We start from the raw sequence: 25,481 nt of genomic DNA, 5'->3' as shown, positions 1-25,481 counted from the left end.
GGGAATAATGGTCATCAGTGACTGGTCATTGGGAATAATAGTGATCAGTAATTGGTCATTGGTAAAAATGCTCATCAGTGATTGGACATTGGGTATAATCCAAGCTTTATGCACTGGTGCTCCCCAGATATATAGTTGGCAGCAGTGTACAATCATTCAGCTTGTACATCCTATCTCACTTAGAGTATTTAATATATTACATACTGAACAGAGTTTTTATAGTTAGTTTAAGCCCCGCCCATTCAATTTTCTGGAGCCATGCAAATGGATCATGCCCCAAAACATTAAATACAATAGTGAGTTTGTGTCTATATGTTTATAATGCATAAAAATCAAATCTTATTCTTGCCTTTACATTATAACTCCATACAGATGTGCTGTTTGTGCAATCAGTAAATCTTTACATCTCTTTAGTTTATAATATTATCGTATCTTAGCTCCAAAAATCCCACTGACCTGAAAGCCTGCTAACTTTTCTTAGGCTCGGTACTTCATGCAGATTTAAAGCATTATAAGCCTCACAGTGTTAAAAGTAAATATTTGTCAGGGTTGTTATCCAAACTCACACACAGTCTTACATAACACTGGGCCTTGCCCATAGCCATACTCGTTCCTTCCATAGTGTCACGACTGTTGTTAGTTAAACTGTCCTAAAGTTCACTTCCAACAATATTTCAACGCTGATGTCATTCACAGCATTTTACTTCAGTTATTACTGCTTGATGATAATGAGGACGTTAAATACCTTCCCTAAATTGGACAATCCTGATGAGTGTGGACAGCTACGTGTGCAGCCTGTGCTGCTGTAACGGCTCTGCTTTTGGCAGGTAGGATGAGGGTAGTGTGTATATCTGGGCCTTCTCTTCTCTTCTCTTCTCTTCTCTTCTCTTCTCTTCTCTTCTCTTCTCTTCTCTTCTCTTCTCTTCTCTTCTCTTCTTTTCTCTTCTCTTATCCTTTCTTCTCTTCTCTTCTCTTCTCTTCTCTTCTCCTTTCTTCTCTTCTTGTCTTTTCTCTTCTTTTATCTGTTCTTCTCTTCTCTTCCCTTCTTCTTTCTTCTCTTCTTGTCTTTTCTCTTCTTTTATCCGTTCTTCTCTATTCTTCTCTTCTCCTTTCTTCTCTTCTTTTATCCGTTCTCCTCTTCTCCTCTCTTCTTCTTTCTTCTCTTCTCCTTCTTCTCTTCTTTTCACTTCTTTTATCCGTTCTTCTCTTCTCTTATCCGTTCTCCTCTTCTCTTCTCTTCACCTTTCTTCTCTTCTTGTCTTTTCTCTTCTCTTCTTTTATCCATTCTTCTCTTCTCTTCTTTTATCCGTTCTCCTCTTCTCTTCTCTTCTCTTCTCTTCTCTTCTCTTCTCTTCTCTTCTCTTCTCTTCTCTTCTCTTCTCTTCTCTCCTCCTTTATTCACTCATCTTATCTTCTCTTTTCATTCCTTCTCTTCCTTTTTAGGAGTCTTTGGAAATAAATGCTCTACAAATGCATCACACACACACACACACACACACACCCACACACACACTTCGGGTACTAGTTTGAGTTACACTGCCTCCTTCCAAACCACTGAATTATTAAAAAGCTGCTGACTCCTACAGCTCTAGAGAGCCAGAGAGCTTCACAAACAGTCATCCTTCACACACACACACACACACACACACATTCACAGACTATTAACTTGCTGAGAGAAGCAATCATGCATATCTCATACATGACATTGGTGTATGTATGTACGTTGGAGTATGTGTACATGTATGAGTGTGTGTGTGTGTGTGTGTGTACAAACAGCAAACATCGGACTGTATACTGCTGGAATAATGAAGCCTGTTACCTGAACTCTCAGTTATATAACGCCTCTCCTGCAGGCCATGCTGCTGTGTGTGAGCTTATAACTGAAACCCTTCACCTGTGGGAGAATTGGTTTAGATTCTGTGTCATAGCAACGTTAAACAGAAACTATTCCGTCTACTTCAAGACAAATAATCCAGTTTACGACCCTGCTTTTTGTTTTTTTTGTCTTTGGGGAATTTTTCTGAGTTAAACCAGGTTTTGGTAGGTCACGGTTGTCAATGACATGCTGAGAGTGTTATTGTGCATTAATTCCTTCAGGTTTTGCCTATTTCAAATGTTTGTCATAGCGTATACAGTACAGTGTGTTCACAGCATTCTTTTGCTACCCTTGGTTTGAACCATTGCCAAACAAAACAGGGTGCATTCAAGCACCCTTCTTTTTTTTTTTGTCTTTATCCACTGCATCTGTAGAGTATAGCGTGAACCAAGAACAGCAATTTCTGTTTGTAGAAATGAGCAGAAAAATATTTTTACAGCAACATTTTGAAGTCTAAGGGCAGATATGGCTTGCTAACATTGGACAGGTGAACACATTAGGATAGGATAATCAACTAATGACCAGGGACTTCTAAGAACAATAAAAAAATAAACAAATAGCAGATAAAATGAACCCATAGCAAAATTTTTTTATTGAGTTTAAATTATGTTAAGCGTCCTCGAGACAAGTCCCTGTAAATTCGTTGCTACTACATTTTATGCATTAATACACCAATCAGGCACAACATTATGACCACCTACCTAATATTGTGTTGGTCCTTCTTTTGCTGCCAAAACAGCCCTGACCCGTCCTGCACTGTGTATTCGGACACCTTTCTATCAGAACCAGCATTAACTTCTTCAACAATTTGAGCAACAGTAGCTCGTCTGTTGGATCGGATCACACGGACCAGCCTCCACTCCCCAGGTGCGTCAATGAGCCTTGGCCGCCCATGACCCTGTCACCGGTTCACCTCTGTTCCTTCCATGGGCACATTTGATAGATACTGACCACTGCAGATCGGGAACACCCCACAAGAGCTGCAGTTTTGGAGATGCTCTGATCCAGTGGTCTAGCCATCACAATTTGGCCCTTTGTCAAACTCGCTCAAATCCTTACGCTTGTCCATTTTTCCTGCTTCTAACACATCAACTTTGTGGACAAAATGTTCACTTCACCTGTCAGTGCTCATAATGTTATGGCTGATCGGTGTAGAAACCTGTCAATTGAATTACAGCTGAAACTATTGTCAGCAGTGCTGCTACACAAAATAGATCACTCCCCTCTGATCATCATATTCAAGAATTCCAAAGGCACTGTTGTAATTTCTGGTATCAGTGCCAGATATTTTATGAAAACTGCACTTCCTTGGCTTTGTGAAACCAGCTACAGCCTGGTGGTGGTGGTCCCTTCCCACATTTTTTTTGCCTAAAATAAACCCATGATCTCACACTTTGGAAAGCAGCAGAGATTTCCACATGTCTCTTCAAAAGTAATGAAGTAATGAAATCACCTGTCTGTGTAAGTGAACTGTTTTAAATGAGGGCGTGAGGTTCGGACATGTATAGCCACGCTAGGTTAATGCTCGCGGAGGGGCTCGGCGAGCCACATTGCGTAACCCCTTTAATGTCTTTCTAACATGCAATTCTTTCAGGAGGGATGTCTGAACTTGCAGAAAATCTTAATCTCCAGCTCTATAACGTCGGCGTACAGCTGACCGCAGCGTACAGGACTCATGGGATTCATTAGTGTTTACTCCAGGCTTATGTCAAGTCTTTCTTCGTGTCATTTGAAGAAACCTGTTCTTTCCTAAGTGGCAGCTGTAGAAAGAAAGAAATAAGGAGAAAGAATAACATGGTTAGGAGGGTGGAGGCTGTTTTGTGTTTGACTTCCCCTGTTTTTTTTTAAGCGGCTTGCTGTAGAAATATCACCTTATTAGCACAAAGAATGAGTTCGTTGCCTATTGAAATGTCACTCGTAAGTGCAGAAAGTCAGCCAAGAACAAGTCGAGTATACGCTGCCTGATCGTTTCCACGGCAACCCTTAGTGACCGGGACGTTCACCCCAGCCAGAGCTAAGTGTGTGTGTGTGTGTGTGTGCTTATATGGGGGTAGTTACTCTATCAAGAGAGTGAATAGAGGTTAAATGTAAGAGTAAAAGAGAGGGAGTGTGTCAATGAGAGAAAGAGGGAGAATACGTAGGCAGTCGGTGAGATCAGAGAGATAGAGAGAGATAGAGAGAGAGAGAGAGAGAGAGAGAGAGGAGGTCTGAGGCAGTCAGATGTGCAGTCAGAGAGTGTGTGTGTGTTTGGGAGAGAGAGAGAGGCTGTGTTTTCCTAAGGACTCTATGCACAGCAGTACCATCACACACTCCAGCAGATCTCTGACACAGACTTGTGGTGAGTTCACTTTTCCCTATTCCATAGCAACACTCAAAACTTTACCACTTTATCTGTATCTGTAGTCCTTATCCAGGCCTTCAGAGCTTCATTCAGAAAGTTAAAGTGGGCTGTCACGTCTTTCTGAGCAGAAATCTCAGGTTCCCACGTGGGTCATGAAAAATATGATGCTCTTTGGGCAGGTTTGTTTTCAGTGAGGTTCTAAATCTACCTTTTTGCGACTTCTCAGAGGATTTACATATTGACCGCATCTGATTTGTTTTAAAGGAGACTCGGGAGCGGATATGTGGTGCTGAAACGATTTAGAATGATCCTGGGTGGCGTATGGAAATCATTATTATTCTTAAGGTCTTATTATTTAAGGTCTAGGTCTTGTATTATTATTTAAGGTCTGGGAAATTGGATGGCAGTTTAAAGCTGTCCAATGAACTGTATTTTCACTAAACTAGCATACTGTGTACACCAGTAGTTACAGCTAACAATATAGCTGACTATGTATATTTGAAGACATCTAGACTGAAAAATCGGTGTATATATTTACATTAATTGTTGTTTTTTTTATATATAGAATATCCAGTATAATGTATTCCAATATGCATTAAAATAAATCTGTGATTTGCTCTGCAGCTGGAATTTATATGAGGTCTGCTGTTGTGTTGATAATTAATCAACACGTTCTGACCAATCAGAATCAAGAATTCATGTACCAAGTAATTTTGAGTAATTTTAGAAATATTATGCAACTCTAACATATAAAAGTGTCCAAAATTATGTGGAAGTTTATATCCAGGCTTTTAAAAGGACATAAAAACAGTAACCTGCTGATCTTTCAGCCTTGTCTTCTTGCATTCGAGGTCTTTCTTCCCTTTAAAGCTTTCTTCTTCCTGACTATCACATGCACGAGTGAGAATTTTATCAGAAGTGGGGTTTTCATGGAGTCGGAGCAGTTCCTCTTGTTCAGAAAAGGAAGTTTTCTGCATTAAGTGCTCAGGGTTTAATCGGGGTTCCTGTCCTATTCTATAGCTGTCTTCCCTCTTTTTTGTAGGTAAATGTGAGTGGTGTCAAGTCCATTAGTGTTAGTGTCTTGGGATTGAAGGAATAGTGTGTGTGTGTGTGTGTGTGAGAGAGAGAGAGAGAGAGAGACAGCTCTGAAGCAGTACACAACTTTCCCATGGATCTCCAACAAGTGTGGAAATGTGGCCTAACAGCAGCTAATAATGCTAGCAGGATTACTAGCAGTGGTATATGTTGTGTAACCCAGCAGCCTGGTCACTACAAGCTATATTGTGTCCAACAACTCACAAGGTCATTGCTAAGCTGGCTAACATTACTGCACAAGTTTCCTGATAGCTAATAACAGACAATCCTGTGATCCTGTGTAAGCGGATCTCTATAAGATGGCAAACATTCATTAAAACAGCTGATAAGGTTGCTAGCAAGCTAGATAACACGAGATTAAAAGACATTGCATCACATCATGACAACCGGCACACAAAGGACATATAAGGTAGCTAACTGTTGTTATATTGTACGAAACAGAGGACAAGGTCACTATAAGCTAGCTTGTATGCAAGATGGCTAAATTGCTAGCTAAGATTAACTGTTATCTTGTGCTAAAAGTAGACAAGGTCACTATACATTGGTAGAAAATAGAATAGCTTGCATATCATGTTAACTAGTAGCTAACATTATACTATTATATTGTGTAGAACAGTAGATAAGGTTGCCATAGTAAAGCTAATAGTCTCTGCTTCTATATACTTGAAGGTAACATTGAGCAATAAATCTGTAGTAATTAGCAATTAAAATCCACCCTGCTTATTATTTTCCCTTTTGGTAGTTGCCATGTTCCATGTTGCCATAATGCTTAGTACTTTAGTGACCAGTCCCTCAGCGGAGTGGAAATCAATGTATGGGACACTTAATCAATCCGTATAACAAATGAAGGATTTTCTGGCTGTGAGTCTGATATAAAATGAGTCAGAACGTGGTGTAAGATGAGTGTTTTTCCCTCTGTTGGATAACCTTACACAGAATTTTAGTGGTTGATGATAACACCAAATTACAGATGGTTGTGAACAAGCCCTTGGGGCGTCTCAGAAAGCAGAAATGGGCTTGATATCAGCATTTACTTTGAAGATCCACATTTGTGTGGAAAAAAAAAAAGCTATGAAAATCTTTCTATGAATATATTGCCCCTAGTACGTTGGGGAAAAACAGAAATACTTCTGAAGCGCTTACAAATTCTTAAAGCCATGAGTATCTACTTTCATATGAGCTTCATAATAAGCAGTGTGACATGACAAAGACATACAATATTCAACATGGGAACAACAAATCAGGAGCAAATTCCATTTTTTTCTGGCCTCTGGGAAAGAGCTTGAGCAATCCTTATTTACCACTGCGTGTAACTGTTCTCAATGATCAAACACTGATCACCAGATTAGTCCATGTAGATGAGTAATAGTGACAAAAAGAAGCACTCCGGTGTGGATTTAGAGATGAATGGCACTGTTCTGTCATCTGAGATCACCTACAAAAGTTATGAGTTTGGTGTTCGGATCTGGGATTTATCACGGCGTGTGTTCTGAAAGAAAAATCTGCCTCAGAAGTGATGTATGCTACATGACTATATGTCTCAGTTTTAAGCTAAAACAGACCCGTTGCCTCATTAGTGTACTATGGCTGATATATGACTAAGCTTCCACCGGGAAACCAGCGCTACCGGTAATAACGGACATTCCTTGCTCCAAATGCAGATTTTTAGAGCTGTGGTCTTCTGAATCACTCTGTTGGATGGCTTGAGAAAACCAGCGATTTTCAAGCCACAATGCAGAATATTAAGTTGCCTCTGCTTAAGCAAATACTGAATAGAAACATGTAGAGCAGCATTCCAAAGAGGTTCAGAAACTGGGCTTCATATTTTGTTAGGGACAGCGAGCGAGTTCCTCCTAAGAAGAAGGACATAAAGCGTTGATTCATGCATAGAACTTAAGGCTACCGTACATTTTGAAACTAATTCAAGATCACAACGCATGAGCAAGTGTAGCAGGTGAATAGGAGATAAAATACTGAGAAGTATGAGCGGAGTAAACTTCCGGATAGTGGCCGAGGCGTGTTTCAAAAGCGTGTCCGGGTGAGTACTTTAATGAGTTTTGAGCCTGAAGGATTGTCTGGCTCTTCACTATCAAACGCTATGCAGCATCTGGGCTGATCAGAGAGCCATACATGGAGATGAGATGAGATGGGCCTGTCTCTGATTAATGTGTGTATCCGTTAATAACGGTTGATTGTAAGCAGACACACAGAGCCATGTATGGAGCAAAGTGAAAGAGGGAGGGGGTAAAGATGCACATGTGTGGTGTTTGTGTGAAGAAAGAGTGAGGATTGTTGTGTTTTAAAAAAGGAATAAATGGGAGTTTCTGGAAATTGTGAGAGAGGAGAAAGGAGGGATGATGAAGATGAATGGAAGGACATTTTTTGGACTCTAGGTCAAATCTTGTAAGCTTTGCCTCACAAATCTTTTTGGATGGTAGCCTGATACTCGTCTATTATTGCTTCCTTTAATAGACAATGTCCGGGGAAACCTCACCATTTCTTCCCCCCCTTTCTGTTTCTCTCTCTCTTTCTCTCTCACAGCCAGATTTGAATATACAGCAGATAGGATTGCTTGTTATTTGCTAAACAAATTAGGAAACAATTTAATTCTTTCAGATAAAGCCTGAAGCGAGTTCTCTCGCTCGTGGTGGTGCTTGCTCCTCGTATTGATGTGTATGCATACTTGAGTGGTCTTTTGGGGTTTTTGTTATGACTCTGATGTATAACAGAGCCTGTGAAACATGCGTCATCTCCATGCACCAATATGGAGTATATAAACACATGTTCTTCCTTTTAGGGAATCGTCTTAAAACATGGATTTATGTCTCCTGATCTATTTGGACAGACCCGATGACTGATTATGCTCATCTTTTCCAGTGCAACAAACAAAACAGCTTAAGTTTAGGACAGCTCTAAATACCAAGGAAGAGGGATAGAGGTGTGGAATCAAACCCCTAAGCCATGGAGGTGTGAGGCAAGCGTGCTAACCACTAAGCTACTGTTCACTCCAGATGCACCATTTATTTAAAGAAATGCTTCTGTATGACAGTAGGAAGAGTTCGTGGGCGTCTGATGTGGTGGATGTTGCACTGCAGTGGCTGAGCTGCATTACTGGAAGTTTTCGCCTCAGTGAGATTTGCTTTTTATATAAAAATGAACCATGAAGGTGCTTGGTAATTTATGGCTGATTGCCATTTATCAACATCCATGTGTAAAGAAAATCAGCCTTACTAAAACATTTAGAAGTCTTATTTTGGTTTGGCCAATGAAAACATTTATACACTTGGCTAAAAAATGTAATAAATGAAGTCCAGTGAGCAAGAAAGTTCTGGAAAGGCTGGTTAATAATTAAAAAACAGACTTAAGAAGAATAAGACTAATCTCTAATTTTGTGTGCTTTTTTTGTCGTTATTGGAACAATAAGGCATGGTCAGTCCCGGGGCAGTATAATTAATAGCACAGAAGTTGAATAGAAAGGCCGTTTTTTAACCTCGCTGGTAGTTAAAACTCTTGGGATGGTTGATTGAGAAGCTGACAAACTAAGAGGGAACTTAAATAATTAGCAAATTTAGCAGTAGCATTTGTCTTAAAGAGGTCTGGGATGGTAGACAGATGGCCACATTAGTGCTGAATCTATGCTGGTGGTCCTTGGGTCAAGCAATTACAGACGTAAAGATGGCATGGACTTCCAGCGTGAGTTCCGAGTTCCTTTCACCCGGATGTGTTGAATGCATTTCTCTCTCTGTTATTGTTATTATTATTATTTCATAATGAGGTTTAACAGGGAGCAGAGTTCACTCTTTTTCGGATACACTTGCTATTGTGACTCTGGCCCTCAGGCTCCAATTGACTTCCTAAAGGACAAACTGGTCATAAAGACTATAAGGCCTCTGTAGTAGGTATTGTTGCTAGCTTAACATGTAGAGTAGCTAGCCTGTCTAGTCCTTTATGACGGTAATAATGGCCAAAAAAAAATGGATGTCACAAATTCCCAAACTGGAAATTTCTATTGTACTTGTGTAAAGCTAATAAAGTCAAGCAGATCTGTTCATATTAAACCATTAGTGCATTTCATTACAGCACCACAGATAAACGATGTAACTGGAAGGTGGTGCATTTGCATTACATATCATGGCCATAAAAAAAAAAAAACAGTCGAGAATGTTCAAATGAATCATCTTCAGCCTCTTTGGTGAAATGTCATCATTTTTCCCATTCACCTACCAGTTCCCAAAGCAATGAGTCAGACGGCTCGTCCCAGCAGGGCCTGGGTGACACTACCTTCAAACATTCATGTGGAAAAATATGCTCACTGGGATGTTCCTCGAGGAAGCCGTATTTTTTTTTTCCACCGAGCTACAGCGACAGACAGTTCTATTTAAAGATAGAGATCTTGGCTGATATCTTTTATATTACTATCTCTCTAACCCGAAACATCTGGCAGGAAAACTGGAAACTCTCACGATGGGACCCATAACAAAGGACCACGTCTCGAGTGATGATGTCACCGAGCTTTAGTAGCATTGGTTTCAAGCCTAGAATGAAGTCGACTGGAACCTATTATGGGGGCATTATCCTAGAAACTGACAGGAAATATATCCGTGAACAGGAGAATTGCTTGTGAGATGACATAATTCCATGTCCATTTGCATTCTGCAAAAGAACTCATCCTTTTTAGATTATGCAGGATTGGAATTAGGGATTACGTACAAGAAAGAACGAAAGCCAATGATTTTTTTTCTTTTGTTAGTACAGAAAACAGGCTCATTTATGAGAAACCCTGCTGTGATCTTAACCATTTACAGCTTTGCATACAACTTTGATCTCAACTACTTGAACATGATCTTAGCCGAAAACTAAAATAAAACATAACTTTGTTGAGACGACTTTTAATCTTGCACCATTGGGATTTTGTTGAGTTACTACACAGTTTTCTATATAATATGTATATTATTATTGATAGTTATTAATATGCTAGTTTTGATGAAAAGGTCCTTTTGTGTATGGTTATTCATAATCATCATAGTTAGGGATTATAATTAATACTCCAGTAAACCTCCCAGTTAGTAAGCAAGACCGGTATAAGAATAAGCAGCCTGATTAAATGTGAGCACATCATGTACTACTGGGTATGGTAGTAATTATGACCTTCATCCCTCAGGCCTCCCCTTCATTAGCGAAATTCATTATCTCAGTCTAACCTGTCTGTTACCCCATGCAGCTGGTATGCAGGTCTGCCGCTCTTCCAAAATTAGCTTCTGATGTCAGATCCGGAACCTAGCAGTCTATAAACCAGCCGAAAGACCAATTAGGCTTAGAAAACAATTCGTTTAACAAACAACAGACATCCTGCCTGCTTGTATAAGGATGAAAGCTTGATTAGATTAGAATGATGGATGGATAGATGGAGGTAGGGAGGGAAAGGATGGCTGGATGGTTGGAAGGGCTGGATGAGATGAACAGAATGGATTTTAGGGAACGTTTTTGTTGTATGGTATACAGTATTCCGAAAACTGATGAGCTTATACGTCCTGCTCTGGATGCTAACCTCAGATTGACTGATAAAGCTGTGGTTCCATTTTGTAACAACGCAATCGAACAAATTTCTATCTAGTATTCTAATAATACAGAAGTATTTTCCCAGGATGCACCCAAAATCGTTAACACAACTCCAGCTCAATGTGAGCAGAGCAGCCAAGAGTTCTGGGAAAACCGTGTCTGATGTCATTGCCAAGTTTACTGTTCTGACTACGCGACATTCCGAAGCTCCATGCTCAACTTCAGACCAGGAAACGACTCTTGCCCTGAAGTCCATGTAGGGTCTGCTGGATAAACAGAAGCCGAAAGGTTTAGATGATTCTGTGTATAAGAACATTCTGATCTGCTTGTCCTCAGTAGACATGAGAAATACAGGCAGGTCTAAGGGTTCAGATGGTTTCTAGCTGTATTACATCCTTCACTAATATAAGAGCATACCAAGTGAATCAATACTCAGGTGGTGCAAACATTCATTTTTAATAAAAGCAGCTTAAATGTTTAAATAAGTAAATAAATTAATGCTCTTGATAACTAACAGACAGTGGGATAAATTTTCTTCTGTCTCTTGTGTGAAGGGACTCACATCTTATAATTTATAATATTAAAATCATAAATCAATTCCTAAGTCATGTGTGGAGACAGGGGGATCTTAGAATATGTCATGTGTCAGAATATTTTCCCATTTTTCTTTATTCAATAGTGTGTCTGCTGCTGTGATGCTCGTCTGCGCATCTAAACCCCACCAATAGGAGGATGACAAAGGATGACACGGAACTCATGTGACAGCTACAAATATGATGAAACCTCAGAACAGTCATAAAAAATTGTTTTCCAATCACTTCACTGTAAAAATCTGACATGGAAAGCGAAAGTTCATATGATCTGCTCTAGAATTCGGTCCCGATTTTAGTGCTGTAACTGCAAAGTAAAACTGGCTTCAGGATGAAGCATGAGAAAGTAGCTTGTTAGTAGTATTGGTATTTAAGAAGAACTTTCCTATGAATAGCTAATAGCACTGACACTTCAAGCCTAATATTTATTCATCATATTTGCAGCTAACATTTTGATTTATGGAGAAAAAGAAACACTGCGATTTGACTGTACTGTAATAAAGTCAGGAAATAAAATGTAGTGTTTTATTTATTGCTGGTCTCTGAGCCCAGATTTACCTTAAACTAAATAATTAAAAATGAATACTTCGCCACTATTGGCAGAATTTTAACAGCTTGTTTAGAATAAAGAAGCTGATTGACGAACCCAAGGACCAACGACTTCCAAATTCTTTCCCGATGTGCTCCACATGAGACACGGACCCTGGGTGGAAGTCTACGTGCTATACCCATGTGTTGAGAATAAACACTCCTAAAGCCTTGTCATGTTCTGCATAGTTATTTGAGTGGTTTTATGGCCCGGCTATCAGGAAGAAGCTTGACCGTATTAGGTTGACTTTCTCTTCTGTCTCTTTTAATCTTACATGGGCCTTTGAGCTTTTCCTGCCGTGTACTCTCTCTCTCTGTCTCTCTCTCTCTCTTTCTTTCTTTCTCTCTCTCTCTCTCTCCCCCTTTCTTACTCTCTGTACCCATTTAGGTAATAGAGGCCTGAGGAAGCCAGGCATGCTGCAATCCAGGCCAAACAGCTTTATTGGCTTTATATGGCTTTTTAAGACTTGGAGTGTTGGACTGCTGTTAGTTTGTTGCCTAATGGTGCCAAAATTGTGGTTTCTGCCTTAAAGATGCAGCTCTGACAGGAAGAACAGCAGGTAATTGCAAAGGATAGGAGGATATAATAAAGTCTCTCTCTCTCTCTTTATCTCTCACACACACACCTACACACTTGTCCTTTTTTTTTGTCTTAAATCCCACTTGAGGCAGTCAGGATTAGCCTTGAAAAGCAAGGAATTAAGCAGATATATGACTACACCAGTCTCATTCATCTTCATTGACATGCACATATTTACTAATGATAAACACCATATGTTATTCTCCTTTTGTTTCGGGTGTTAACAGCATGAATAGCTACAGTGTCTGAATCCATGAGCAAGTTTCCAGTCTCCCTTTCGCATGCTGAATTAAATCGGCTAATAACTAAAGGTTGTCGTGAAAGATGGAATTGTCATGGGGTTTAGATGTGACAAAAGGTGCTTCTTTCTGCCTCTGCTGATGACATTCTTGAGTACGAACCGCTGGGGGTCTTGACGTAGTTATATGAATTACATTGAAGGGATTACAGACTACTTTTGGTAATGTTTAAGGTTGAGTCAGAGCTGGTCTTGTGAAATATGAAGCTGGAATGAGGGGGTGAGTTCCAATGTACACTACACTCGCAGAGTGAGCAAAACTCCCACATACAACAATATATATTTATATATATATATATATATATATATATATATGTGTGTGTGTGTGTGTGTGTGTGTGTGTCTCTGTAGTTTCAGATAGAGGCCTAAGCACATGCATGTAGGGATATAAGAGAATACAAATACATCATTCACACCAAACAGATAACATATTCTTACATTTTTGCCAGAAAGATGCACAAGTTATCTGTTTGAGCCTCAAGACTTTATGCGGGCATGAGCGAGCTGTCAGATATGAAGAATGCGGGACGAACAAACAAAGAGCACTTACATGGGATGCTGCACGATGCTTGTACAGTACAGCATTTCTTAGTAAAATGTCTGAGCAGGTTAAATTATGCTTCTGATATCTAATGAAATGTGAGTTTGTATATTATATTGGAATCTAAATAATTGAAAGAAATGAAGAAGTGATGTAACTGAGCTTGATGAGCCAGATTTCACAGACAGTGATTTTTTTTCCCCCCAGGTCCAGACATACTCAAATCCGTATACAGGTAGCACTATACAGATAATGATACAAATACAGATAGTGGCATTGCATTGCATTACAGCGTTTACTAACTAACAGAGAGGCCTCCATTCATGCAGTTGTGAAACATGGAGGTGTGTGCACAATACACACACAACACAGAGATTGTTTCCTTGTTATGTAACAAAGCCCATCCAGGCTGATGAGTCAGGACAATCATCCATTCCCCGGGCCTCAAGGCATGTAGCAGTAGAGACTCGATTCAGGAAACTGACCACAGTCATTAGAGCCTGTAATGCCAAGTATGGCAGAACACATGAAAAACACGTCTCCGAGCACTGAGCTGACGGAAAGTTCCAGCAAAAAGCAAAAAACGCTTTTTTGTTGCTTTTGTAAATAAGCCGTTAGCTTTGTTTCCAAAACGTCTGATTGTTTTGTCTGAACCAGGCATGTCCTTACAACATAGTTAGCATGAAAATCCTAGTAGGCGGAGAAAAAAAACAGAATTTTACCACAAAAACCCCAGTGTGTGTCAGTGAACAAAATGGCCCTGTGTTGTAAATAATAAACAGCATGTTCTACCCTGCACTTTTTACCGACCAGATAGCACAGTCCCGCTTAATTGAGGATCAGGTCAAAGTTCAACTATTTATTGTAAAGTTGGCACAAAGCGATAGTAACCACTGCAAGGAGAAACACTCATGCGTTCTTGGCTTTAAAACCTGGCAAATTTTGATTTATTAAGTCTGACCAATGCTTTTACTGAGAAAGTAGAAATGTGTCTCCTGTGTAGCAGTAGGTAGGAGTCTGAAATTATAAATGAAAAGACTACAGCATTGATGTTTGCACCTCTGATATTGTCATCGCAGAATATTAACCACATGAGTCCAGGGATACCTGCCCCAGGGATGACTAGATGACTAGGCTCTGATTCTACATTTATAAAATATGAGCTAAAATGGAGCTCAGATCTAAGGGTTGTGTATAAAACTCTGTATAACCACATGACGAGACACTGATCAATAATTCAAATCTGGATCAATAGTTCTGCTCCCAGCTCTCCACCATCTATAAACACTCAGTATTTTCTAATGATAGGTCTCACTTGAATCGAGGACCTGGTCCAAGGACCTAAAAACTTTGGTGGTAGTGAGTTTTAAACCCACAGCCTACCAGATCAATATAGCTTAATCACCGATCCCAGGACAAGTTATATAGTATTGTCTATATAGCCTTTACATTCAACCTGCTGTTAGCTGATTAGCAAGAACACAGCAGGATATGAGACGCCCACTAGCCCAGCATGCAGTAGATATCTTGTTGTTATCTAGCTATTGTTTGGAAGCCATTACAACACCTTCATGATGAGAGAATAGCTTGTTGACATGTTGTAAAGTTCAGCAGATAGCTAGAAACATGTGACCTTCCCTCGTAGAGCCTCCATATTTTCACAGCTGTCTCTGCTGCCAAAACAAAGACTAAAACTGGTAGACCAGTAGATCTTCACCAGCCAAATTATCTTCATGCATTCTTATTATTTGATTAAATTGTCAAATCGATAAGTGTTTAGCATTTTTTAATAGCTGGTAAGTAGGCAGAGTGAGTTGGCCTTTTCAACAGGGGTATTCAGTAAAGTAATATGGAGCTAACAATGATCTAACTTTAATATCTACTTCATAGAAATAGTAACTGCAGCTACCAGATGGTGCTTTCAAAAGTTTTCAGCTAAAACATGTACTGGGAAACAAGATACTGATTAGTTTATATGAAAGATTAAAGGGTTGATTGGTTGGTTGCACATGTTGCAGCACAATGCCTCAATGTGGTCTGTTATACATAGACAGCTCTGTTTTGACAAACTGCTTTAACTTTCAAAGTAGTGGCTAGGGCTTCACTGATATAAGCTCAAATATCTCCACTAACCAACATTGCCGTTGGCACTGTGGGGCAATTATAAGAAGAGACTTTTCCTTTTGGTGAAACAAGGTTTTGCATAGCACAGATTATCTGGTCATTGTTCAACTGGTGTGTCTATAGCCATTGACACATTACTTTCCATAAGGGGGGAAAAAGGAGAAAGTAGGGTTGTGCATGCTGACCAGTCTTGGAGAAAAAGTAGCAAGCCTGAGAAAACCACCACTACCAGAGATCTGGAGATTGGTGAGGGATTTCACCAATGATGTAACATCATGACAGACACCAAGCAGATCACCATCACTAATAGTCTCTAATAATAAGCAGGCCAGATGGGACCATTGCCAAATTAGTTGCAGTAAAACCTTCAGAACTTTCTGAACAGGTCGGAATTTTGCCTGTTGCCTGTTGAAAGCCCTTCAAATGTGTAGTGTAGAAGACTGGGAATTCTTACTGAAAAAAATCACAAACAGGTCACAGTCTGGTGTGATTTAGCACTCTGGGAAAAAGAAAGTAGTGGGAGTAAAACCACTGCTGACCTTCTTCCTCTGGGACTTTGCAAATCTATCTCTTAGTCAAAAGAGGGGATATTTTATTCTAACACTGGAACTCCTTGTTTGTCACTAAAGCTTTGAACCAACAAGAACCACTGTTATCCTTTCAGTGCTGTTAAACCCAGGAAAAAACTGCATTAGGGAACTTCTACCCATTGCTGATGTACTGGAACACTCTTCTGGGCAAATATTTAGAGGGTATCAACCCACCAGATATGACTCATTTGTTCCATTTAGAATGATTCAGAAACGGAAATAATTCAATAACAAACAAATTGCTAGGTGAAACAGACTTTTTTTTTGTCTGGAGAAAATCTGCATGGTGACAATAGTGGGGCAAAATTTCTGTCCTCGCTCCAGGACACAAACAAATATGAGATTTGGAGTAGGAGATAACCGGTGTTGTCAATAACAATAAGATTGTAGATTATATACCGGTCAGCTCACATACCCTCCCTTATTCTGCTAAGATGTTCCTGGACCTAGAAGGGGACAAAATGCTGTTTGTCTTGCTCCTGTGACATGAAAATGATCTTTTTCTTTCCATTGGTAAGCTTTGGATTGGAGTAATTGCACTGGCTTGTGCATTGTACTGGAGTTCTTCACCTTGTCTGTTGGCGAGCAGCTAGCTTGTGGGAATTGGGAAGGCTTTGCAGACTTCAGTTGCAAGGATCGATTTTAGATACACACTTTGGACCATGGTATTTCTTAAATCTTTAGCAAGTGACACCTGACCAAACAGCCATGAAGAAGAAGCCATATCAGTCCACTGTCAACTACATTTAGTGTATTAGAACAGGCCACAGACTATGAAGAAAATATCAGAGAATATATCAACTAGCTCACCTTGATGTGTTTACTAGACTAATAAAATAATGAAATTTGTAACAAAAGTATGTCCAGATTCAGTAATAAGAATCTTTGCATGTTCTCCCCATGCTTCAGGGGTTTCCTCCAGGTATTCTGGTTTCCCCCCTACTTGTGTGCCAAGTCCCCTAGGATAGGCTCCAGGTTCCCCATGACCCTGTATAGGATAAGCAGTACAGAAAGATGAATGAATGGATGCATGGATGGATGGATGGATGGATTTACCTCATTAATCCTTCTTGTAGTAAAACTAGAAGCAAATAAGTGTCATTAATGAAAATATTAGCTAAGGCTAATTGACAACAGCTTTATTCCGAATCTCTCAAATGTTAGCCAGTATGATGATGATGATGATGATGACAGATCTGTTTAAACCTTTTTTAGGGATTTTAGATAGACTCATTGAGCCTCTCAGATGCTAAAATGTCACCTTATGAGTTATCAAGCTGAACAATTTTAAAAGGAAGGAATTGTAACGAATCAGTCCTAAAAAAACAGTATAGCTCATGATATCGTTATTTCCTCAAGAGAAAGTGGACCTGTGTAATTTGTGTACACGGTGATCATGGTCCAGTTGAAATAAACAATGGTTCTTTTCTCACTGGAGAAGAATGTCACAATACTGGAGAAGAATGTCACAGTATACCGTTTACTGTATGCCTCAATTAAATTGAATGTTCAAACAAAAGGCTGGTGTAGGTGTGAGTTTTCGATCCAACCAACTGAAGCCACACCTCATAGTATTTTGAAAGCCAAGATGAACCGATTAAACAGGTGGAATCAGGTGTGGAATCTGCTGACACTCTTTATCTAATCTATCTAAAAGAATAACACATTGAGAATACACTATTTTATCTGTTAAAAAATGGGAGCATGTATGACTAAACATAGCTAAAAAGTATATGTAATATGTGTAGTCATTTACATTTGAAGAACTAATCCTTCATATTGTTTTCCTCAGACCGTGAATCTGAAGGAGTAAAAGCAGAAGGACTGGAAACACCACAGATGACATGCAGCCTCAGGTAGGAAAACATACATCACACTATAATGTGGATTGAAACAACAAAGTGTCTGAAACACAACTTGAGTCCTAAAAATGATCAAACTCAGGTTTGAGTAAACATATCAGGACTTTAACATGCATGTGATGACTGACATAAATGTAGGCACCTTGTGCCATGTCAGCAAACAAAAAACATAAATGGAGCTTACACTGAATTCTCTGCGTGTGAATATATACAGTAACAACATAGTAATGACTTGGTTATAAGCCTCCTGATGGTCCAGTGGCAGGATCCTGGTTCGATTCCCGGGCAGAGCATTAACCCAACCACTGAAAAGTAAACTCTCAGTGCCGGTCCCAAACCCGGATTAAATGGGAGGGTTGGATCAGGAAGGGCATTTGGCGTAAAACCTGTGCCTAATTGAAGCATGTGGACTAAATGATCTGCTGTGGCAACCCCAAACAGGGAGCAGCTGAAAGAACAACAACAACAACAACATAGTAATGACTTGGTTAGAACTTTGCAAAACAGTATATAATGTTCAAAAACTCTCGCTGTGTGAATTCTACTGAGTGAAAATCTCGAAGTGTTTTAGATTGAAAATTTACATTTATGTCATTTGGCAGAAGCCCTCATCCAGAGCGTCTCATTTTTCTTTTACGCAATTGAAGGTTAAGGGCCTTTGCTCAAGAGTCCAGCAGGGGCAGCTTGGTGGTCCTGGGATTCGAGCTCACAGCCTTCTGATCAGTAGTTAAACCCCTTAAACACTGAGCTATCACTACACCATAACTATAGCCATCTAGTTCCTAGTAGAAACAGAACCAGAACTGAGACACTATTGAGTTTACCACAGCGCTGTTAAATTCTCTCATCTGATTGGTCAGAAAGTGTTGATTAAGTTTCTGTACCAGCAGCTCTGAGAATAGCTCTAGCTGCAAGGTACAAGGTACAACAAGTGACCCAGGGAATGTGGTGTATGTTTGATAGGAAAATGTGTGTGATTGTTGATATGGTAATGTTTTCTGTTAGGGGAGGGTTATTAGCACGTTTGGAAGGAGTCTCCAGTGTCAGTGCATATAAAAGGTGGAGGAAAAGCAGCACATTTAAGCAAGGCATCTGCTTTGTCTTGCTAATTTCACGAGAAAACTGAGGCTGGTGAGGGAAAGACTATTTATAGCTGCTATAATAGAAGTGATAACAGGAAACGACTGCTGTGGTATGAGAGGAATAAATAACTTCTGTTGTTGGAAAATAATCAACTTCTGGTGGGTACAGTAACTCTGATTCATTCAGGTTCCATCACACCAGTCTATCGTTGAGTATTTTACCATAAGTGCATGCCCCCAAGTGTTTTATTCACTACATAAACGACTCTCAGTGGGGTGCATGGAATTCCAAGTTATCTAGCTCACTTCACACACATGAAAGCATTTTTAAAGTGTAAGAAAACACAAGATCCCGATTCGCTGTTCTTCTGGAAACGTTTTGCGCTTGACTGCCTTGGAAATGTACTAATGTCTAGACTATTCATCAGCCCCCTGAAAGATGCCTTAGGAAAGACTAACACCCGAACCGCACTAAACTGTAAACTCTGATAAAGAAAAGCGGGAGTATTTATTGGCTGCACTTGGATGTATGTGAAAAAAAGCCTTCGTCACTGGTCCCCTGACACACAAAAGCATGTCCGTGATTTAGCAAGATGCGATTTCACCATCTGTGAGAGAGCGGGGATCTTCCCATGACCTCTGTCGTTCCAAAGTGAGAAAAAAAAAGGAGCATGTGCAAATCAGGTCGAGGAATAGAAAGAGAGTGTGTATGACAGGCCAAAGGAGATGCCATGGAGAAAATGAGAGAGGAGAAGCTCTGGAACTTTAGTCATCGCATAAAAAAACATGAATGGATGTTCAAAACCATAATTGGTAGACATACAACCCTGTAATGAGAGGGGAACGTCAGTGCTTTTCCTAAATCCTGATGATTGACATTGACCTTTTCTTGACCCTGCTGCCCAGAGCAGATATCTCGAGGGAGACCTGAATGAGTCAAGCCTCTGAAAGGATAGTAATGAGCTTTTCCTATTCTGGCCCCCAAAGACATGGGTACAATGAGGTCTTTATCCTAGCACTGCAAGATAGATGGCACTGAGGGAGGGCCAGCTCCTCCCAATACACTTCATTTAAATAGATTAGAGTGACTCTTCTTTCCCTTTTACACCCACGTAATGAGGGTCAACATGAGAAAAGAAGAGGAGGGGAAAAAACCAAGGTGGATCTTCTACGTCTAAGCTATTAGAAGGTCCTGTGCAGCAGTAGTGGCTTATGAGTGTAGATTTTGGTAGGGAAGGTTAAAAAGTCAAGATCTGACAACATGCAGTCATCCAACATACAGTTCAGATGTGCCTTTTTTTCAGCTTGTGTAGATACATTAATGCCATTAATTTGGCAAGGGTTGCCAGGTTGCAACTAAATTTCCAACCTAGCTATCATGTAAACCACAAAGGAACTAAAACTAGCATAGAAATGCAGCCAGTGGAAAAATTACTTCTTCTATAACTCCTTTGTATGAGAAAAAGGGTGACCATGGTGCACACACATTTCTAATCTACAGATATTATCCACTCCATAAAAATCCCCCCTTGAGATATTCTCTAATAGAAATCATGCGGTTGAGCTAATTTATGATTTGCTCAGGAGCCCCTAATTACACAGCACACTCTCCAGTGGCACCCAAATGAGGATGAGGTTCCCTTTTGAGTCTTGTTCCTCTTAAGACTTCTTCCTTTTACCATCTAAGAGAGTTTTTCCTAGGCACAGTCACCTCAAGCTTGCTCATTATGGATTACTACAGATACATTTAAATATTAGTCTGATATTAACCTTGAACTTGTTTATCTTTTTTGTTGTTATATATTTCTTATGTTCTGCTGCTTTGAGACATTGTCCATTGTTAAAAGCGCAATATGAATATAGTATAATTGAATTGAATTGAATTAAATAGACACACTCTCTGTGCTTACCTTTGTTTGTAGAAATTTATTTATTTTTTATATTTTTCTACAAAATGATTTATTACGCTTGTCGTTATCTTTCCTGCCCACTGCTCCTCTATTATTGCAGTTCCCATTCAACACTAGAATTATGGCAGAATTATGGCAAGTAAGTGAGTGGCCTGAAAGACTGAGTCTAGAAAACTTTCATTTTGCTCAAAATTTTGGAATATGGGCATCACCTAGGAGCAAACTGGTGACTCATGTTCTTGCCGAACCCAACCATTAAGAGTATAAACACATCCATCAAAAATAGCTTCTGCATCTGGTTTCTCTTTCAATTCTGCCTTCAAGTTCTGTTATAATTTATCATATACTAACAGAAATGCCAGTCTCTTTAGAGCTTCAGCCAAAGTTGTGCTTTCCCTTTAAATTTCCACAAACTTTCGAATGTCCTGACCATCTGAACTGTCTCTGGAACTCATCAGAACATGCTGATTGGACTGGTGAAGAACTGATGAAATAGACTGCTCCTTATTAGGTCCAGAGCCAAAAGAATTTGGTGCTGGAAAAGGAAGAGAAACCACACTGTAGTCCAGATGATTTTTATCAGACCAGTGAATAGACAAGCCAGCTATCTATTCTAAGCTAAGCCAGAAAGTGAAAAGGACAGCTGGTTGTGATATTACAGACTAATGGGAGGCTAAAATCTAATATCTATTAGTGACTGGAGCAGTAAACTGTTACTGTTGAGCAATATGTTATATCACAAGGTCTCACTGATGAAATAATAAGAATTGGAGTCAACCAGCCCAAAAGGGCTCAAGTCATATCCTTCTTCACTAGCTTCCTGTAGCCAACCGCATCGAATTCAAGACCTTGATGCTCACGTACCAGACCTTGTCTGGAATATCATCTTCCATTTCCTCAACACTCTCCTTGAGCTTTATGTTCCCTGTGATCAGTTAACCACCAATGTCTGGTAGAGCCTACTCAATGAGGCATGAGGTCCCTTTCCAGAACCTTCGAAATGACCGTCCCTGTCCCTCAGTGGTGAAATGAACTTCCAACCTCAATCTGGACAGCAGAATCCGTCACTACCTTCCCCTTCTTCCTTACTAACCCCACTGTGTTCCATGTCCCAATTCTGCACATAGCCTAGAACCTACTGTATATCTCTGTGCAATTTGCTCCTCTGGCACTCAAATAAAAAATCTTCTATAGTAGCACTGCTTATATTGTCATCTGCTTGATATATCACTTTGCGTGTATTTCCTCATTTGTAAATAGCTTTGGATAAAAAGCATCTGCTAAATGAATAAATATAAACGTAATGTAAATGTTACATTTTAATAAGTCTTTAATATCCAGCTGGCTTCATGCTGTCTTGCCTCTGAATACCAGATGTTCTATTCCTTTTGTTCACAGCAAATAAATGTGTTTGTTTATTGGACATTATGTGCTTAGTCTGCCATCTAGAAGTTTCTCCTACAAAGGCTTTTTGGGGAATAAACAATCCACAGTCTGTATTTTGTATGTATCTTCTCATATCCAGTCTAGGGGGTGTGTAGTCACCTGACATGGCTGTGACTCTACAGGCTGGGTTAGAAAGAAATCAGCCCCAGCCTCACTTCATCATACCATGATGTGTATTTTTTCCTCGGTAGTGCTATTATGTTTGTGCATACAGAAATCTGACATAGCAGAAAATAATCTGACATGGATACCAGAAATTAAGCCGTATAACATGTCTTTTTAATCTTTGAAAGACAAGCAAGCTAAGCCCTGCTGGCACATTTACACTAGCTGCTTGTGTATATAGTACATCCAGGTTTATGTACATCTTGTGCTAGCTAGCAAGCTATGTGGCGAAAAAAGAGCTAATTCCTCAACACTGAAAGTAATTAACAATAAATAATGTGGTAAACCATGCTATTAACCATGATTCATGACCAGTTCTCTCTGTGTAAAGTGCTAGTTCTAGTGATGGGTCGAATCCAAGATCTTTGCTATTGTTGATGTTGCTAGCTTTTTTTTTTTTGTGGATCACCATAGTTTTGCTATAATTTTTTTTTTTAAATCCTCTCTTCCTCATAGAGGACGGTGGTATGTGACCATCTCAACGGCTCACGGATCGTTTTCTCGGATGAAAGTCAATCAGGGAACCTTCTGTCCCCAGACATGACCCAGGAAGTAGTCGTGATCTCGTCTAGTCTCCCTGAACATCCTCCGATCCCTTACTACAGGGCTGCTGCTGCTGCTGCTGCTTCGGCTCCTCAACACAACGTAATATCATAATACCACCTCACACACATTATGAATACACACAATACATCTGTCTCATTACACTATGATTGTCTGTAACTATGAGGCATGATGTTTAGCCTGGATTAGCATTCTGCTTCTACTCTCTTTTTGACTCCGTTGGATTGGACAGTTTTCTGTAAATGACCACATGATGTACAAAAAAAACCCCTTAAATTAAATGACCTGTTGGATTTTTGACTCCTTTCTGTTAGAGCTGTTAGAGTAATACAGTGGGGCCACCGTGTGGTCACATCCAGAAGCACAAGTGATTAAATTAAAGGACAAATCCACTGGACCTTGGGATCTTTCGTAGCATCCAGGATTTATTCAGTAAAACATGTTTTGTCATGGACACGTTATTTCAGATTACCCACAATGCAGTTCGACCACATGCTGATGTCAGTGTCAGTGGGATTAAACCCCTGCTTTAGTTTCTCCTGCTGTTTTTGCATCTGGATCAGCTGCATTGCGATGCTTTCCTTTTTCTCAAGCCAACACCTTTTAAGGAGAATGGACATTTCTGTTCTAATTGTGGAGGCGGAGCTAATTTATGGGCCAGAAAGTGAAACATTTTACAAACATATTTTTGCATCCATTTTATGAAAGTATATTATTATACCAAATCTTGCAATATTTGCAAATATATATATATAACACTTTTATGTTTATTTGATTTAACTTTAACGTTTTGGATGTTGATCATTTTCACTTAGGATGCAGAGGTTAATGGAGGTGCGGTCAGTACACCAAGTTTCGGATCCTACTACGGACCACATGGTATGTCTTTTGCTAATAATAATAATAATAATAATAATAATAATAATAATAATAATACAAGCATTACAATGTGGTATGCGTTATAATAATTGCAATATTTAGCCTTTTATTAAGTCCTCCTCTGGGAATGGTTTATCACGTTATGGCACAATTAATGTGATAATACTGCCATCTGTTGGTGAAATTATGCTATAGCTAAAAGAATAAATGACGAACACTAAAGGTAAACAATTCATTCTCAAAATCAAGCAAACTCTGATGCCATTTGCCAGATTTTCCTCAGATTTAAGCCTAGACCATGACATGTGGCATTAGCATACAATACAGTGGCACAGACTTTATCTCTACAAATTATGAAAGGAATAACAGTCATGGGGACATGCTGTTTTAGGAAATTAATCACCACCATAATCACCGTGATGAGACCTGGCACAAAGCCGATTTACTGATTTCATTGTTGGAAGCATATGTCCTGATGTGATTTATTCCTCTTATACCACAGCAATTGACTTTTTGGGGGATTTTGTAAACCCTGGAATTAAAACAAAAGCAAGCAAGCTCTGTGATATTCAGAGAAGCTTGCAATTTGCCAGATTTGGGCCAAGACCATGTCTTATTACATCATCACTACGCGCACCCAGCCAAAACCCTATCGATCACGTGCGTTAAACTTGAGTAAAGCTAAGCATCAATTCAAGAGTTTTCTGTAAAGAAAAAAAATTTTTTGGTCTCAACAATCGCAATAAATAAATAAAAATAAAATAAAATAAAAAGAAAGGTTAAAATAAACCTTCTGTATAACCTGACTATATTGACTATACAATATTATCCTTCTTTACCATTATAGTCCAACTGAATCCAGTTTGATGTGATGGACGTTTAGGACATTCCACCACATTAAATGTAACTATGCACATGATTAAAAAAAAAAGGAAAAAAAATCTTAAATAAATGAAAAAAATGCAATAATTGGTAAATTACCAGTCATATGTAGAATAAAACTAATTGGAACTTCGTAGCGATAACAATAAGAGACATGAGTTTAATAGCATGAGCATTAAGGTCAATCTGTCCACTTGATTCAGGACACTTTCTATGTTTTCTGTCTCTTGCAGATGGATTAGCTAACGGTGGGCCGCGCTCCGCTACTCTGCCTCGCACTTCCATCACCAGAGAGGAGCGGCTTATCAAGTTCTCTGGGATCGGCCCTGTGGATGAAACAGGCATGCCAATCGCTTCCCGATCTGTGAGTTGTGTACCTGTATACACTAGATACAGAGTGCAGGCTGCAGTAGCATACAATACAGTGGCTCGGACTTTATCTCTTCTTTTGGCTTTTACCTTCAGGGGTGGCCACAGCGAATCATCTCTCTCCACCTATCCCTATCTTC

The 25,481-nt window shown here is 39.5% G+C and overlaps 1 protein-coding gene across 7 annotated transcripts in view; it reads left to right on the top strand.

Moving 5' to 3' along the window:
- The window catches only part of sorbs3 (sorbin and SH3 domain containing 3), a 58,342-nt gene that overhangs the window by 5,134 nt on the left and 27,727 nt on the right, over positions 1–25,481 (top strand). For 2 of the 7 annotated variants that reach the window (XM_058389102.1, XM_058389097.1), the window contains exons 1-5: positions 4,056–4,214; positions 17,975–18,038; positions 23,104–23,292; positions 24,027–24,090; positions 25,206–25,336. In XM_058389102.1, coding sequence (XP_058245085.1) covers positions 18,027–18,038; positions 23,104–23,292; positions 24,027–24,090; positions 25,206–25,336 — 396 coding nt within the window. In that variant the 5' untranslated portion in view covers positions 4,056–4,214; positions 17,975–18,026. Of the gene's footprint in view, positions 1–4,054; positions 4,215–7,329; positions 7,351–17,974; positions 18,039–23,103; positions 23,293–24,026; positions 24,091–24,937; positions 24,994–25,205; positions 25,337–25,481 lie in introns of those variants that run through there. The other 5 variants (XM_058389099.1, XM_058389098.1, XM_058389103.1 and 2 more) reach the window with 4 other exon arrangements.

The sequence above is a fragment of the Hemibagrus wyckioides genome, linkage group LG05 (assembly GCF_019097595.1).
Source record: "Hemibagrus wyckioides isolate EC202008001 linkage group LG05, SWU_Hwy_1.0, whole genome shotgun sequence".
Classification (NCBI taxonomy): Eukaryota; Metazoa; Chordata; class Actinopteri; order Siluriformes; family Bagridae; genus Hemibagrus; species Hemibagrus wyckioides.
The sequence above is the reverse complement of the archived record's forward strand: the minus strand, read 5'-3'. Positions and strand labels throughout refer to the sequence as shown.